This window comes from Apodemus sylvaticus, chromosome 1 (assembly GCF_947179515.1).
Source record: "Apodemus sylvaticus chromosome 1, mApoSyl1.1, whole genome shotgun sequence".
NCBI classification, from domain to species: Eukaryota; Metazoa; Chordata; class Mammalia; order Rodentia; family Muridae; genus Apodemus; species Apodemus sylvaticus.
The window spans coordinates 201,934,236-201,951,589 of NC_067472.1; the positions used below are offsets into that span (position 1 = coordinate 201,934,236).

General features: G+C 56.1%; 1 protein-coding gene across 3 annotated transcripts; it reads right to left on the reverse strand.

Annotated features, from left to right (window-relative positions):
* On the reverse strand, nt 1–17,293 carry Ppp1r13l (protein phosphatase 1 regulatory subunit 13 like). Of its 3 annotated transcripts, none has more exons than XM_052171646.1 (14): nt 17,204–17,293; nt 15,674–15,957; nt 8,710–8,794; nt 8,481–8,623; nt 7,071–7,581; nt 6,893–6,991; nt 6,727–6,818; nt 5,632–6,079; nt 4,014–4,474; nt 2,056–2,187; nt 1,827–1,960; nt 1,554–1,720; nt 824–1,023; nt 1–558 (listed from the first exon to the last, which is right to left on the reverse strand). In XM_052171646.1, the coding sequence occupies exons 3-14, from the start codon at nt 8,762–8,764 to the stop codon at nt 520–522; spliced, it is 2,481 nt and encodes an 826-aa protein (XP_052027606.1). In that variant the 5' UTR covers nt 8,765–8,794; nt 15,674–15,957; nt 17,204–17,293; the 3' UTR covers nt 1–519. The 3 variants fall into 3 exon arrangements, with proteins under 3 accessions (XP_052027606.1, XP_052027598.1, XP_052027612.1); XM_052171638.1 differs by having other exon boundaries at nt 8,710–8,917; XM_052171652.1 differs by having other exon boundaries at nt 8,710–8,917; nt 15,674–15,993; nt 17,204–17,245.
* Nucleotides 17,294–17,354: the final 61 nt, after the last annotated feature.

Below are 17,354 nucleotides of genomic sequence, written 5' to 3' on the forward strand. Positions count from 1 at the left end.
TTTCTGAGCAAACGACCTTTATTTATAAAGGCAACAGTTTCCCGTGTCATTATAAACATTAAGCCACATGGTGTGAAGGCACTTGGTTGGGGAGATCGGGTCCTCACACAGGCCCCAAGGCTTCTGGGACGAACAGGGACTTCTGGGAGAGAGGAGGAAAGGACTCGGAGAGAAACGAAGGGGTGGGTAGCCGCCAGGCTCGGCTGGGATTGGGCTGTAGCGTGGGGCTACAGAGCAAGAGGCACTTAGAACCAGATCCGAGTCGGCAAGTGTGTAGTTGGGGGCGGGGTGGGAGTTCCTGCCCCCCCAGAGGTCCCCAGCCCCAGCGCACCCCAAAGCTTAAGGCAATCTCCAGTCCGGGGCTGCCCTCCCTTGAGCCCCTCAGGGAGCAGAGGGTTTCCGGTGTCCGCAGAAGCCCTCTGGAGAATAGCGTGCAGATTAGCTGGATGGATCGGGCAGGGCTGGGCGGAAGGCAGGCTGGCTTGTGCTTTTCTCCTTTACAGTCATCCTTCATTCCTACTAGATTTTGCTCCGCTGAGACTTCACTCTAGGGAAGAGCTATAAGGGAAGAGGGACCATGAGACACCTGGAGCCCATCACCGCTTATCCTACCATCTAACCACCAGCCACAACCGTGACCAATCAAAACATCTGCAAAAGCACGAGTCAGACGACCAGGAAGATATGGGGGAACCTCTAAGAAGATGTCATGCCATGAACTCTTGGCAATCCCCCTGTCTCAGCCTCCAAAGTGCAAGGATAACCGATCAGCCTGGCCAGTCCCACTAATAGGGGTCTCCCAGCTGGTAGCCTCCGGTCTCACCCCGAAGTAGTTGCGCGGCACGTAGCCTTCCTGGCCGTGCAGTGCGGCCCACCACCAGTCGGTCTCCTCTGGCCCGTCTCTCCGCAGCACAGTGACGGACTCGCCCTCCCGGAAGGACAGCTCATCCCCAAACTCGGCGCTGTAGTCCCAGAGTGCATACACAACGCCATTGTGCATCAGCCCCATGCTCTGTTCGACATCTGAAAAAATATGGTAGTTGGGTCAGGGCCCAGGAAGGCAGCCACTCGGAGACTGGGGTCAGGCGCGGGCCCTGCTCCAGCTTGAGAAATAAGACACCAGAAAGCTGTCTTTGTCTGCCAGGGGAGAGCAGTGACACAGTCGTACCGGTTCCCTGCAACTCTGAGGACTGTTGGTGCCGCAAAACGGGCAAGCTGCCGTCACTTAGTGGCTGGCTGGCAGCTCCCTCTTTGGTGGGGAGAGGGTGGTTTTTCTTTATTTTTTTCTGTGCCCCCCCCCCTTTTCTTTTGGTTTTTCGAGACAGGGTTTCTCTGTGTGGCCCTGGCTGTCTGGAACTCACTCTGTAGACCAGGCTGGCCTCGAACTCAGAAATCCTCCTGCCTCTGCCTCCCAAGCGCTGGCGTCAAAAGCCATATACACCACTACTACCCAGCCTTTGTTGTTGTTGTTGTTGTTATGATTTGCTTATTAGCCGGGCAGTGGTGGTGCACAACTACCACTCCCAACCCCCACCCCCACCTCAGCCTCACACCTGCCAAGTACATGGCGCAGTCTGCATAGCCCTCACGATAAGGGTCGCACTTTTCGATGGCGGTGGCGCCGTCGCTGAGTGTGGTGGCGAAGATGGCCGCACCATGTTGCACCAATGCTGTGCAGATGGCAGTGTCGTTGCAGGAAGCGGCACAATGCAGTGGCGTCCTGGTGGCAGGAGCATAAGTGAGAGGGAGGTCCCAACAGGCCAGCACCATCCAGCCTCCAGCCAAGGTCCCATCCTCCACCCTAGGGGTGCACGGTGGGGGCTCACCAGCCGTGGCTGTCAGGGGAGTTGACATTGGCGCCCGCGGCGATGAGGAAGTCCACGATGGGGTAGTTGGCACCGCAGATGGCATTGTGCAGGGCGGTAATGCCCTCCTCGTTGGGCTGGCTGGGGTCGTTCATCTGGGAACACCAGGGAGAGGAGGGTTCAGCCCCGCCCGCCCATCTCCCCCACCCCTGCTCTCCTCACCTGGGGGATGGGGGAGGGGACAACTCACCTCCTTCACCGCCTGTTGTACAACCTCTAGCTCTCCAGTCAGCGCTGCATCCAACAGCAGGACCAGTGGGTTGAGGCGGGCACGCCGGGCCTTGCGCGGGGACCCCACTTTGCGCAGTACTGAGCGCATCTCCTGCGGGACAGGGAGGGGCTTCAGCGAGGCCAGCCCGCCCACGGCTCACAGCGGAAAACAGCCACGGGGGAAGGCTGGCTTGGCCCTTTACAACTATCAGGCAATCCTGTGACTTTGGAACCTTGAGCCGTGAGATCTCAGAGGGAGCTAGGGAGTCACGGACCGGATGCTCTTTCTGTGAGCCGGGCATGGTAGTGCATGCCTATAATGTCAGCAGTTGAAGCAGGAGGATTGCACTGTGTTCAAGGACAGTTAAGGCAGTGGTTCTCAACCTGTGGGGTCAAATGACGTTTTCACAGCGGCCTCCCAAGGCCATCAGAAAACACAGATATTCATGTTACAACTCATAACCGCAGCAAAATTACAGTTATGAAATAGCAACAAAAATAATGTTACGGTTGGGGGAATCACCACAACAAGAGGAACTGTGTAAAGGGTCGCAGCGTCAGGAAGGTGGAGACCCACTGCACCAAACAAAACAAAGAGAGAGACAAACAAAATCCACAAGGCCACTGTATGGCTAATTTTGATTGACAACTTAATGGAATTCCGAATCCACCTGAGGATTAGATCACTGGCTGCTCTTGCCGGGGTCCCGAGTTCCAGTCCCAGCACTCACATGGTGGCTCAGGCCATCTGTAACTCCAGCTTAATGGGATCTGGAGCCCCCTCTGGCCTCAGTGGGCACTGCACACACATTGTGCACAGACATACATGCAAACACAACATCCACGCACATAAAAACGAATAAATTAAAAAAGAAAAACCAGCCGGGTGGTGGTGGCGCATGCCTTTAATCCCAGCACTCAGTAGGCAGAGACAGATAGATCTCTGTGAGTTTGAGGCCAGCCTGATCTACAGAGTAAGATCCAGGATATCCAGGGCTACACCGAGAAAAACCAAAACAAAGAAACAAAAACTGTAGAATAACTATGGCCGGTCGGGGGCCGGTGTGCAAGGGAGGGAGGGAGGGAGGGAGGGAGGGATGGGGTGGGTGAAGTAAGGTCACTTATAATGGTCCACTCCACGGGCCACAGTCCTAGACTGAATAAAAAGGAGGAGAAGGACAAACAGCAGCCTGCATCTCTGGCTGCTTCTTGCCTGTGGATCCCGTGTAAGCGGCTGCCTCCTGTCCTGCCATGATGGACCTGTACCCTCAAACTGAGCCCCACATGCCTTTCCTTGAGTTGATGCTGTCAAATCCATAAAGGACGGAACAAACGAAACAATAAACAGGCAGCCATTCTCATGCCCACTTTACAGATGAGAAAACCGAGGCTGAAAACAGAGTAGCTAAATGCCTGGCCCTAGGATGCACAGCTGAATAAGTGGCACGGGGTAAAAACTGCTGTTTGTGCACATGATCAAAGTTTTGGGGACCAGAGTTTCTCTCTTCACAAGAAGACAGAGTAGGCCCAGAAAAAGTAGGTACCAGGGGCTGGTCTCCAGGTCTCAGGTAAATCCAGGATCATACCAAAATCCCAGATTAATTGCTGGTGTAAAACTGAGATTCATGAAGGAATACTGAGAGGAAGGCACAGGCGGAGGAAACCAAGGTGCCCGGTCCATCTGTTCAGTCTCTCTCCCTAAGCCCAGCTATCTTGTGTAGTCTATCTACACAAAAGACTACATTTCCCAGGCTCCTTTGTAGCAGAGTTGGTGCCATCTTGGTATTGAAGCCTGGCTAATCTCAATACTGGTTAGCCTGGGGTCAGGGTCTAGGTGCGACAGTAGATCTCATTTAAAGCACCCCATAGCGGAGGCTGTTTTGTTACAGCAACTGAATCAGAGATGAGCATACACCCCAGGCCCCTCCTATGACTTACCATGCTTTGAGGCTGCTCTGGAGGGCTGCTCTGGGGTGGGGCTGGGGGTGGGATGGGAGCTGGTGGGGCGGGAGCAGGGGGCCCTGGCCTGGCCTCAGATCCCTCTGTGATTGTGGACAGCTCTGGCTCGGGCCCTCCAGGCCCCGGGCCGCCGTGCCGATGGAAGAGTCTGTTGATGATCTGCTGGTATTGTTTCTTGTGGGTGGGCGGCAGGGCCGCAGCCGGGCTCTGCTCCATGGAGCCTCTGCGTTTGAGGGGCCGGGGAATCTCCGCCAGCACTCGGGCCACCTCCTCCAGCTCCGGTACGGTCTGTGCTTCCGGGGGCAGCGCGGGCTGCAGCCTGGTAGGGCTGAGGGGCCGAGTGACAGCCCCATCATCTGCGTCCCCGGCCTCCAGCACGGGAGCCAGTAGTCCCTCCAGCTCGGGCTCGGGCTCCAGCTCTGCAGGGGATTTGAGGAGGCCTGGCAGGAACAAGAGCCCCGTTAGAGGGAGAGTAGCCAGGAACTTGCGAAGACCTCCAGCTTCCAGAATGCAACGAGCTTCTGGGCTGTGTGAGCGCAGAGTGGTGACTTGCCCTCTCTAGTCTACTCTGGGATGTGCATAATATTTTGGTCTTTGAGCATTTATATGACAGATTTATTTATAGCATAATATATTATTTATTTTTTATTTATTTATTTACAGTACTGGGCATTGAACCCCGGGCACACGCTAGACAAGTGTACCTACCTACGTTCCTAACCCTACATGCTTGTCCAATACCCTTCTATACTGTGAAGAAACAGGTGATCATCTCTATATTACTGACTGGAATCTGAGGACCAGAAAGGGAGAGTCATTTGCCCAAAGTCACACAGCTGCTTGACTCTGGAATCTGCACTCCTACCAACAATAAATTCGGTTTTCTAGGATCCGAAGAACTTTACCTCTAACATCTCATGCAGACAACCCTAAGAAGAAGCCTGGTGTCCAGAGATCTGTCTCTCTGTCACACCCCGTCCCTCCTCTGCAGAGCCTCAGCGGCGGGTAGACAGTGACTGCTATCTACGCCAGCCTCTGCCACAATCCCACAAGGCAGGCCGCATTTCCTCCTTTTCATGGGCTGAGAGAGGTTGGGCCATTTACCCCGATTTGCCTTTTGTTTGTTTGATTTTCAAGACAGGGTTTTAAAGGCGTGCATCCCCAACAACAGGAGTTTCCGGGACTCATACCACAGCCAGTGTACTGCCTGGGAAGCTTGACTCCTCCAATTTGGCACTAACGACCCTGCCGGCCTGGACACAATGGGCACACCGCACTTCCTGGGCATTAGCGCCTAATTTCCAAGACTTGATACAGCTTTAGCACCATGTCCCAATAGACAGGATTTTTATCACAATTCAGCTTTTATACTCAGGGAAAGCTAGGCCCAGAGAGGTTAAAGAACCTGTCTAAGGCCACACAGCACAGGACCCTGTAACCCTGGCTCCAGTGGATATGCCCATGTTTCTCTGGCCCAGCCCTTTGCAGGGACAGTTGGTGGAGTGAGGCTTGGTTGTCATGGCTCCCTAGCTGCTCTGGTCCCTGTCATTTGGCCCCCCTTTACCCAACCTTCTGGGACCCTCCTCAGGTAACTCACCTTCATTCACGGGAGACCAAGTCTGTTGAGGTGCTGGAGTCTGCGGCTGGGCCTGGGGCTGGGCGGGCATCTGAGGTTGCGGTTGGGGTTGGGGTTGGGGTTGCATCTGAGGCTGAGGGGGTGGCTGGGGAGGCAGCTTAGGTGGGGGTGCTCGGGAGAAAATGGGGGATCCCGGGAGCACAGCCCTGCCGGCTCCATGTTCCCAGAAAGCGTTCTGGAGTTTAAAGATCATACTGAGGGGGATGGGGCGCTGGCGCGGGGTGGTGCGGGGCTGTGGGCTAGAGGGGGGCATGGGAATGCGGCTGACGGGCTGCCAGCTGCGGGGTAAAGTGCCTGAGGGCCCCGCAGAGCCGATAGAGCGGCGGTAGCTGCTAACGTCAGAACGCCTGTCACTGGCCAGAGGGGACACCTTGTAATTGCGTGGCAGTGTGGCGCTGGTGAGGTGGTCCTGGGTGGGAGGGAGAGAGGGGAGGGAACAGACAGATAAGGACAAGGGGTGAGGGGAAGAAAGGATGTGTGTGTGGTGGCCCACGCCTGTAATCCTGGCAGGAGAGGCAGAGGCAGGAGGATTGACTTGACTGTAGGCCATTTCTCACTACAGGAAAATGAAACAAAACACCAACCCCCCCACACACACACAAAATGGAAGAGCAGCTACACTTTGAGGCTACCACTTAGAAGGCTGAGGCAGGATTCAAATCAGTTTAAGAAACCTAAGCAGAAGTTTGCTGACATAGCTCAGTGGTAGAGCCCCGCCTAGAATCCCCCAGGAAGGGACTGGGGCCGTGGCTCAGTGGTAGAGCCCTGCCTAGAATCCCCAGGGAGGGGCTGGGGGCGTGGCTCAGTGGTAGAGCCCCGCCTAGAATCCCCCAGCTCAGTTTTCACTCAACTATAGTGAGCCTTGCCCTAGATTCAATCCTTAGCCTCCTGCCATAAAAAAAAGAGTGTGTGTGGGGGGGGAGGGAAGTACACACACCCCCCCACACACACACACCCACACACAGACACACACAGACACACACACACACACACAGACACACACACACACAGTGTATGTGCAGACCTTCACCCTGGTGCTGCCCACCTGCCCCTCACCTTGCCACTGGCCCCCAGCCCATCCAGGCTGCTCTCTCTCCAGGGTAAGAGCTGCAGGCCGGGCGAGGCAGGCCGTGTGAAGACGTCCAGCCCTGCAAAACACGCCCATCAATCGCTGAGGCGCTCCAGACTGCTGCCCTGCAGGCCCCCTCACTCTGTCACTTACGTTCGTAGCTTGCTGTCTGTGAAGACTTTTTCTCGTAGGCCACATCCAGGTCAGACTCGTTCCAGGCTTTCGGGGGCCTCCGGCGCAGGGTCGAGTCATCTGGTGAAAGGGTCCGTGAAGGAGGTGTTAAGCACAGACTAGACCGAACCAGCCTCCCACAGACAGGGTCCCCAGGCACCTTGTGCGCGAAGCGGCGGGGCGAAGGCACTGCCCCCCGCGCCCAGCAGAGGGCTCCCGAACGTGCCCGATGCGTCGTAGGCTGCGGCGGGCGGACGTGGGGAAGGTCCTCGCTCCGGGAAGAAGGCCTGGGACCCCTCAGCTAGGGGGCTGCCCCGGGGGGACCCTGCACGGCCCAGGTAGTCAAAGGGGGTCGGGGGACCCGGCTGCCGCCCTGGGCCAGTCCCCGGCCGCGGGGACGGTGCCCGACCATGGGGGCTACCCGCTCCGTCGAAGGCGCGGGGTCTGGGCGATGGCGCCCGGTCTAGGCTGCTGTAGGTGTCGGGCTGCAGGTAGATGGGGGTGCGCGGCGAGGACGGACGGCCCTTGGGAGACAGGGGGCTGTAAGGGTGCAGGGACGGGGCACTCTCCGAGCGTCCAAAACGGGCCTCTGTGCCATCGGTGGCTGTCTTCTGCGGGGATCCTCTGCTGCCAAAATGCTCGGGGACCGGGCTGCTGCTGTACCGGGACATCTGTGGGGAAGCAGGGACATCGGAGAGTCAGAGGAGTCAATGGTGGGGTCAGTGGAGGAGGTGAGAGACATCGGATTAGGCCTGATGACCTGCAGGTACCCAGCCCGGGCAGAGCCTGGCGTGATGCGGGCTAATTATTACTGGTTCTTTTACATGACTTAAGAAATGTCCATTGTGGGGCGGGAAAGCTGGCTCAGCGGTTAAGAGCGATCTTCCAGGGGTCCTGAGGTCACTTCCCAGTACCAGTACCCACACGGTGGCTCCCGGCCATCTATAATGGGACCCGATGTTTTCTTCTGACTTGAACGTGCAGACAGAGCACTCATAAAATAACTAAACTTTTAAAATAGGCTTTCATATGAGCTTTCATTTTTTACACTTAATTTTAGTTTGTACATGCCTCTTGGCGAGGTAGAGGTTGGTATAGCTTTGAGTTTGGGGCCAGCCTGGTCTACAGCATGAGTTTTAGGACAGCCTGGGCTATATGCTAAGACCATGTTTAAACAAACAAACAAACAACTTTTGAGAGAGTGTCTCACAAAGCCCAGGCTAGTCCAGGTCTCCGTGAAGTGAATGTGGTCAAGAAGTCCTTCCCCCTGCCTCTGTGGCTCCAGTGTAGCGTGTTCACCACACACCCTGGGTGTATATGGCACAGGCCATGCTAGGCAGACTTTCCACCAATGTAACCAGCCTCTCCTGTAGCTGGCTAGCCTTGAACTCACTATGAAGAAGAGAAGTGGGCACTACCTTCATCCTCCTGCCTCAGTTTCCCTAGGGCAGGGATTACCAGCCTGATCTCCACTATCTCTTCTAGATGGCCTTGCATACCTTAGAAACCCAGGCCTCCCCGGGGCACGGAGACAAGCTGGTTTTGGGGTCAGTGGGATCACCAGGCTCACCCTAGAGGGGGCTCCAGCCTGCGCGCCAGGAGGAGCTGGCGAGTCTGACCACAGCGACTCCAACTGCTTGGTTAACTCGTCCACTTTGGCGGCCGCGGTGTCCAGCTCCATCTGTTTCAGATCCATGTGCTTCATGGCCAGTGCTGGGTGGGCAGAGGAAGGGAAGGTCAAGACCTCGCCCCTCCCCCTCCCTTTACCAGGCCCGCCCATCCACCGTGCGCCAGCTCACACTGGAAGTTCAGATCCAGAAGGTCCCGCGCGTGCTGGAATGCTTCGCTGTCCATGGTGCCGGCCGGCCGGGGCAGGGTGCCTTCCTGGAGTGAGAACTGGCTCAGACCCTCCCGGCCACACTGAAGGGAAGGCGGGGCCCTCAACAGTCATTAAGGTTCAGAAATGTCAGGTCCTTCACAACGCTGTCCATAAGCTTACCTAGAAGTCTGAACCCGTCCCAGAAAAGTTTGGGATAAGAATTCATAGATCACTTATGTGCTATTGAACTGAGGCTAAAATAATTAACTGTCACTTCAATGAATATCTACTAGGGACCAAGGGACAGCACCAGATATTTGTTGATTTTTTTGGTTGTTTTGTTTATTGCTGTAATAAGGATTAAATACTGTGCCATATATATGTTTAGGCAGGGGCTCTCCCACTGAGCCACGCCCCCAGCCCCTCCCTGGGGGATCCTAGGTGGGACTCTACCACTGAGCCACGCCCCCAGCCCCTTATTGGGGGATTCTAGGCAGGGGCTCTACTACTGAGCCACGCCCCCAGCCCCTCACTGGGGGATTCTAGGCGGGGCTCTACCACTGGGCCACGCCCCCAGCCCCTCATTGGGGGATTCTAGGCAGGGGCTCTACCACTGAGCCACGCCCCCAGCCCCTCACTGGGGGATTCTAGGCAGGGGCTCTACCACTGAGCCACGCCCCCAGCCCCTCACTAGGGGATTCTAGGCAGGGGCTCTACCACTGAGCCCTGCCTTCTTTTTACTATTCATGCTGAGAAAGGGTCTTTTTTTAATGTACCCCAGTGTAAACTGGAAAACTTTATATTTCCTAAAACTATTGCGGCCTCAAACTCACAACCCTTGGCCTGTCTTGGCTTCCAGGACTCTTGGATTTCAGACCTGTATTCTGAGACTGTTGTTTTGATTACGTTTACATCTAACTTTATGTGTACAGGCGTCTATCTGCCTGTCTGTGGGCTTGGTCCCCGTCATGATCAGAACAGGGCATCAGATCCCCTAGGACTCGTTACAGATAGTTGTGAGCCACCATGTGGGTGCTGGGAACTGAATATATATATATGTCCTAGAACTCACTCTGTAGACCAGGCTGGCCTCGAACTTAGAAATCCGCCGGCCTCTGCCTCCCAAGTGCTGGGGTTAAAGGCGTGCGCCACCACTGCCGGCATTCCTCCGCCATATTGTTGTTTTTGTTGTTTGGGACAGGGACTGATGTATCACAGAATGACAGAATGGTCTAAAGCTTTTATGTAGTTTAAGATGACCTCGAACTTCTGATCCTCCTGCGCACCAGGATCACAGGCTAGGAGCGCTTCAGGGTCCATAGGGTGCTGAGAATGGAGACAGTGGCGCAAGTGCACTGCGCATGCGTACAGCGACTGAGCCACACCCTAGCTCCTCCTCCACTTCTAATCATCGAGTTATGAGCTTAGCAAGTGTCGCTCACCTATAATCTTAGACCCCAGGAAGCAGTTGTAAAAGGATTCCTAGTTTCAGACTAGCCTGGACTACTGGACTAGAGTGCATTCAGTCTAGCCTGGGCTACATAATGAGCTTTGTCTTTTTGTTGTTGTTGTTCATTAGTGCTCTGCCTGTATAGAAGTCTGCATGAAGGAGTCAGAAGCTGCCATGTGGGTGCTGGGAATTGAACCCAGGTCCCCTAGAAAAGCAGTCAGTGCTCTTAACTCTCTTAACCGCTGAGCCACCTCTCCAGCCTGAGCCCTGCCAAAAACAAAACACAAAAAACAGACAACAAAACCCCCCTAACCAGTTGTGGGGTCGCATCCCAATAGGATATGGTGGAGCTGTGGACGGGGAGGATCCGCAGCTGAGAAGCTGGCCTAGGTCACAGGCTTTAGAAGAACCGGTTCAGCTGCTGCTGCGCTTTCCGAGCAAGAGTGAGGAACTGAGCTCAGCTCTTAGCGCCCATTGGAACCCTGGGAGTGCAGGTGCATGCTGGGAATGGCAGGTCTGGGGAGGTAGACACAGGCCACAGGCCATGACTGCTCAGCTACACACGCCAAACTTTTTACACACACACACACACACAGACAGAGAGAGAGAGAGAGAGAGAGAGAGAGAGAGAGAGAGAGAGAGAGGGAGAGGTGAGTCTGGGGAGATGGTTCAGAGGCCAGGAAGTCCATTTCTCAGCACCCACAATGCAGCTCACGCCATTTGTAACTCTTGTTCCAGAGGGTGCAGAACCTTCTTCTGGCTTCCACAGACACCAAGCACACACATGGTGCATAGATAGACACACATGCAACACACGCACATACACACAACCAAAGAAACAAAAATTAAAAAACAACCACACATAAGTGGTAGGGGGTACATGACAGTGCCCTCTGGCCTCCATGTGCAAGGACACACTGACACAGAACACAGCAACATACACAACACACACACAGCCAACCAGTGAGCAAGAAAATACATTTCAGAGAGCTTGAGGCCAGGTTCGTCCCTCCAGCTCCAGCACTTGGGAAACATGGATGAGAAAATCTTGAGTTAAGACTCATCTGAAGGGCCTGGAGAGATGGCTCAGTGGTTAAGAGCACTGACTGCTCTTCCAGAGGTCCTGAGTTCAAATCCCAGCAACCACATGGTGGCTCACAGCCATCTGTAATGAGATCTGATGCCCTCTTCTGGTGTGTCTAAAGACAACTACAGTGTATTTGTATAAACAGAAAGAAAGAAAGAAAGAAAGAAAGAAAGAAAGAAAGAAAGAAAGAAAGAAAGAAAGAAAGAAAGAAGAAAGAAAGAAAGGCCTGTATTCAAAGTCAATGTACAAGAAGTCCCTCAGCCCGGTTTCCCACCAGGACCTAAGATGCTATTCCGCCATGTTTCATTCAAACGTGGAATGTTTCTCTCCCAGTCACTGCCTGCGAGAGGCCCTGTTCACACGGACCCATTGTTCAGAGGAAGAACAGGGAGGTGGCAGGGCCCAGGGCCAGGGAGGCAGCTGTGGTCACCGGCCAGTAAGACAAAGGGGAACCAGTCACACCAGCTCTTGCTATCCCCACAGCAGCCGTCACGCCCACCAGCCCTGTCACCTTTTAGCTTTGGGCGCTAAAGGCTTTGGCAGTGGGGCCAGTTGGGACATGTTGACACCAGCCTCTGTCTGGGAAGCCATGAGGAACAGAACCTGTTGGGGCTGGTGGCTCATCTGAGCATGTGTCACCTTGAATCCTCTCAACCCCTGGGGCCTGAGTCTGACTCCTCAGAGTCTCCACAAGGCAGGAAGACACGAACTAAGTATTCTGAAGTCTCTTCGGATCTCAAAGAGGCCTTCATTCTGAACTTTACTAATGGCTTCTCCTGCCTCTCTGTGGCTGAGAGACACATGACATAAAGACATGCATCACCACACATGGTAGGGACTCTGAGATGGTAAAATTCTAAAACAATAAACCTCAAAGCATAAGTGTTTACTGAAAGAAACTTGTGAACTGGAAATGAGATGTAGCTCAGTGGTAGAGCCCCTGCCTAGAATCCCCCAGTGAGGGGCTGGGGGCGTGGCTCAGTGGTAGAGCCCCTGCCTAGAATCCCCCAGTGAGGGGCTGGGGGCGTGGCTCAGTGGTAGAGCCCCTGCCTAGAATCCCCCAGTGAAGGGCTGGGGGCGTGGCTCATGGTAGAGCCCCGCCTAGAATCCTCAGTGAGGGACTGGGGGCGTGGCTCAGTGGTAGAGCCCCTGCCTAGAATCCCCCAGTAAGGGGCTGGGGGCGTGGCTCAGTGGTAGAGCCCCTGCCTAGAATCCCCCAGTAAGGGGCTGGGGGCGTGGCTCAGTGGTAGAGCCCCGCCTAGAATCCCCCAGTGAGGGGCTGGGGGCGTGGCTCACTGGTAGAGCCCCTACAGGATCTGAAGACAGCCCCAGGCTTGATTACATCATATGCTCGGAGCCAGCCAGGCCTACACAGAAAGACCAGATCCCTCTGCTGAAGAGATGTCTCCACCGTTTAGAGTGTGGAGGTCCAGAGTTTGGTTCCCGGCACCCACATAGAGTGGCTGGCTCACAGCTTCCGGTGCAGCTCCAGCTGAAGCCTCTGTACACACCAGCACCCACGTGCACACAGACAAGGGCTACGACACAGCTCAGCAGCTAAGAGCCCTTGCTCGTCTTCCAGAGGCCTGGAATCCTGCCCCCAGCATATGACAGAAGTGGATCTTGTGGCAACTGTACCATTATCAAATAGGTAAGAAAGACCCTGCAGTTTCCGAAAGCCCTGCAGTTCCCCAGGCTAGTGTGGGTGTTAGTCACGCCTTGGCCGCCAGGGGACGCGCGCTCCCCACGGCCTGGAAGGCTGAGCTCAGGGCCTGGGAATGCGAGGCGGGCCTGGGCAGGTGCACAGCTCCCCAGGCCGAGCGCGCGCCGCGGGCAGGGCGGGCGTGGCAGAGTCTCTGTTCCCAGGCTTCTGTCCCTGCCCTCCACCCTCAGGTCTTCTTGGGTCCCCTCCAACTCTAGCCCTCCCTTCATCTGGCTCCACCCTTAGGTCTCCTTGTCTGGCCCCCTCTGCCCTCCAGCCGGTTCCGGGCATCCCGGAGGAGTCGAGGATCCAGGTCGGGGTGTCGAGATGGGTTGGGAACACCCAGAGTGCAGTCCTTTGCTCTAGCAGGGTCGGACTTGATTTTTAGATCCGTGGAATGGGACCTTGCCCTAGCTATGCCTTGAGCTAGCCACTGGGCTTCTCGGTCCCTCTGCTCCCTTATGTGTACCGTTAGGGGAATTAATGACTTCGCCCAGATGAGGTGTGCGCATCGGAGGACCTAAAATATACGGTGTTTACAACAGTGCAATTTAAAGACTGAACGTCACACTTCCCTTCCAGCCTTCCTCCAAGGTCCTTTAGGGTGACACTGATAAGTGTCTGCAATCCCGGCACGTGGGACACTGAGGCAGCAGCGTCTCTCTTCGAAGCCACCCTGGGCTACATAAGAGCGGCAGTTTAGCTCCCAGCAACAGAGTGCTTGCAGCTAGCACTGGGCTTGAGTTCAGTCCCTGAGCCCGGGGCATCGATCACCCCACGTGGAGGCTCAGAGTGAGAGATGAAAACCCACTGTGTTATATTTGTGAGCGTTCTTGGTTGGTTAGTTTCTATCTCCCGGGCTTGTCTGGGACTCACTCGGTGGAGCAGGCTGGCTTAAACCGCCTGCCCCTGCCTCCTGCGTGCTGCTGGCATTACAGGCTGGCGCCAGCTAGCACCAAGCTTGTCTTGTTTCTCTCTGTGTCTCTGTCCCTGTGTACTTAAACTGTCATCCCACCTGCCCCCCCTTCCCGGTGCTGGAAATATTGGCATAAAAAACAGCGTTTTTTATGCAGTGTCGGGCTGAACCTGGGGCTTCCGGCATGCAGGGCAAGCACGCTGCCTGCGGAGCCACACACCGACCCTTCCTTCTGTGGTTCTAAGAGATGTGTGTGCTGCTGCCGGCGCTCTCAACCGCCTGAGCCTCGGGACCACACAACCCTAACTTTCCCACCAGAAAGCAACAGAGAGGACCCCCAGGATGAGAGACCTAGAAGGTTCTAGATGGAAACTGGCAAGTTCCCAGGACTGGCCTCAGTTTCCCCACTGCTAGGGAGGAGTCCTCTCAGGGGTCAACGGACTCCGCTGAAGGTGGAACTCGCTCTTCCCACCTTTGGGTGATTTGCCAGATGCCTGTGTGGACAGAGCGATCCCTCCTGAGCCCAGCCTGGCAGGACACAGCCTGTGCTGGCGGCCGCGGTCATGATTCCTCGGCTTCATTTCAGGGCGCCGCTCCAGCCCAGGCATTCGCAAACACCCCCTCTTCAGATCCCTGTCCCCCACCAGCTTCGCAATCCCCCTACATAAGGCCCCAGAGGTGGAGAGGCAGAGGGAGGTGCCGGCCTGCCCCTGCCCCCTCCCTGGGTCAAGGACAGACACCTCCAGAATTAGCCTGCCTCCCTCCCTTATCTCCCACAATACCTCAGGCCAGACAGATGGAAGTGGAAGCGACGTGCCTCACCTCTGGGTCACAAGGAACCCCACCCCGGGAGCAGGGTTAATTAGAAAATCTGGTGGGAGTGAAGGAATTCCTTCCACACACAGACAGCTGTCACAAGAGTGAAGAAGATGTCAAATTCAACTGCCTGTGTGACCTCCAGCCTAAGTTTACCACCTCCATTTTCTGTAGCGTAGCAGAACACAGCCACAGAAGCCTCCAAGAGCCAGCCCCGTGGTCCTGCTATTCTGCCCTGGGCTCTAGAATGACCTCAGCAAACCCCACCTATTTCCCACCCCGTGGGGCAACAAGAGGCCTGACTCCTGCTTCCGCCAGGGGGCGCTCTTGGGCGGACGTGCCTCTCCTGGTTAGGCAGGTCTGACGCCCCAGTTAATGACATGTTGGGGTTCGCTCAGCGGCACAGAAGAGGTTGGAGAGCTGCCCCGGTTTCTCACTCCCTGCCCCCATCCCAAAACCAGACAGTGGGGAGTAGCGCAGAAACACAGCCTCCTGAGAAACCCACGCCTCTCGTGCTTGTCCCACTCCTTTCGAAGACCAGAATCCACTATTCCAGTGCCACTAATTTACTCAAAGAATCAGTGGTTCGGTGCTGAAAGCAGCTGGAGGGTGACCGGGCGCCTGACCATTCTAAAATGTCCTTATGTCCCACATCTACCCAAAATTCAGAGACCCGAGATCCCAACAGCACTCTAAGACACTTCCAAGGCTCCCCAATTAAAGTATCCAAAAATTCCAGCTCCACTAACTCACCAGGACCAAGGGCTCCGAGCACCACTACGATCGCAGGGGTTCAAGCCCCCATCCCTCCGCCCAGTAAAGTCGGCACCCCAGTTCCTTCTTTCCAGGCGTGAGCTCCCCACACTATTCCCCTGGACTTAGGGATCGAGTTTCCATCAAGTCCCCCCAGGGACGCGATGGACGCGATGTCGGGTTTTGGGGTGGCTGGACCCTGGGTGGGGGTGGGACTCACGCGTCGGGGCAGATCCTGGCACCGGGGGCTTTTCCTCGGGCTCCGGCTCCAGCGGCGGGGAGCGGAGGACGGGGCGGGGCGGTCGCCCGGGAACAGGTTAGACGACGTGACTCTGACTGGAGGGGGGCGTGTCCCTCAGAGGAGGAGGAGCTACGGTTGCCTGGAGCACCTTGGGATTTGTAGTCCCGAATGGGCGGGGCGCAGCCGGGGACATTTCCTTTTGGAGTGAGACGCGATCCGTTTGACAAGTCAGCCAGAGCCAGGTCCAGAAGGTCGTGGACGTCCTGGACGGCGGAATGCGCAAGAGTTTAGATTCTCACCTGCGTACAGGGGAAGAATTCCTGAGCCCTTCCACTCCTCCAAGCTCAGTTTCCCCTTGCCCGAGTGAAGATCTGGACACTGAAGGAGATGGGAGGCGCAGAGAAATTCACACGACCGATACTAGGGCGAGAAAAGAACCCACCTTAATCAGGACTCCAAGCCCCGGGTTACCTGTCTAAATAAAACAAAAACTAAATAAAAATAAAAATAAGGGGGCCTCTAATCCTAGCACTTAGGAAGCAGAGTTGGACGCACCTCTACAAGTTCAAGGCCATCCTGGTCTACACTGCAAGCTCAAGCCAGCGGGACTACATAAAGAGACCCTGTCTCAAAACCAAAACAAAGCATCACAGCGTTGGCGGTTTACTGGCGCGCCTAGCAACAAGCTGGACTACAATCCCCAGCAGACTCCCGTCCGACGTCCAGCGCCAGCCACCTCCGAGTCATCTGGGAATTGGAGTCTTGGAGCCCACAAAGGGCGAGCCCCAGAGTTTCTCGGCCACGGCGAGGGGGGACACATAGTCTGGAGATGCCTGGCGGAGGGACCCCTCCTTCGTAGCCTTGGTCCCCTATTCTCAGAACACTCAGAAGAAGCGGGGATGGGGATGGGGGGTGGGCACACGGGTGCAGGCGGAGTCTCCAAAATCTCCGCAGAGGGGGCGGGCCGCCACGCTGACACACCGGCCGGGAATGCAGTCGAGTCACCCTGTCTCGCCACCGTCCCGCGTCTCCACCCGCCACCCCACGCGAGGCAGTCCTGCTGGGAAGGGGCGTGGGCGCGTCCCCCAAATCCCACGGCCACGTGCCGCTGTTTACTTGGGCCGCGGAGCAGAAAGGGACCGACCAGCTGCACCTCTACCCGCCTCGGAACCGTGAGGAATACCCCCACGCAGGACACTACGCCCACGAGGGCATCCACCTGCCTCAGCGCACACTAACCCTCACGCCGGGTCAAGCCAGGCTCGGGGGCGCGCGGGAGGGTGGGGGGATCCGAGGCTCCGCCCCTGACCCTGCGGACTCCTCCCCCCGGTTTCCCGCTTCCCCTAGACTTCAGAAGCTCCGCCTCTGGTTGGTGCTTAAAATGCTCCGCTCGTCAGCTTTTCTCTATTTTCCGACCTGGTTCAGTCAAACCTCCGCTTCCGCCGCCCAGGGATCTCCGAAGATACACTCCAGCTTTGAAAGCACAGTCGTGACCACCAGAATTCTTACCTAGCTTTTACAGGAATGCTGCATAGTCGAGCTTCTGTCTCTTTAAAAGCCGTGGCCTAGGTGGGTGGCTGCCCCTTTAAGACTGTATTGGAAGAAACCACGTGAACAAAGCTGTCGGGGGAGCAGACGCTGCGGGCTCCGAGCTAGCGTG

Bases quoted from the DNA above. Each gene is read 5' to 3' on its own strand.
- Ppp1r13l (XM_052171646.1), bottom strand. From the start codon at position 8,764: ATGGACAGCGAAGCATTCCAGCACGCGCGGGACCTTCTGGATCTGAAC. The intron at 7,582-8,480 runs GTGAGCCTGGTG...GCTTCCCCACAG, and splicing joins AGGCTGGAGCCCCCTCTAGG to ATGTCCCGGTACAGCAGCAG. The intron at 6,992-7,070 runs GTGCCTGGGGAC...CCCTTTCACCAG, and splicing joins CCCGCCGCTTCGCGCACAAG to ATGACTCGACCCTGCGCCGG.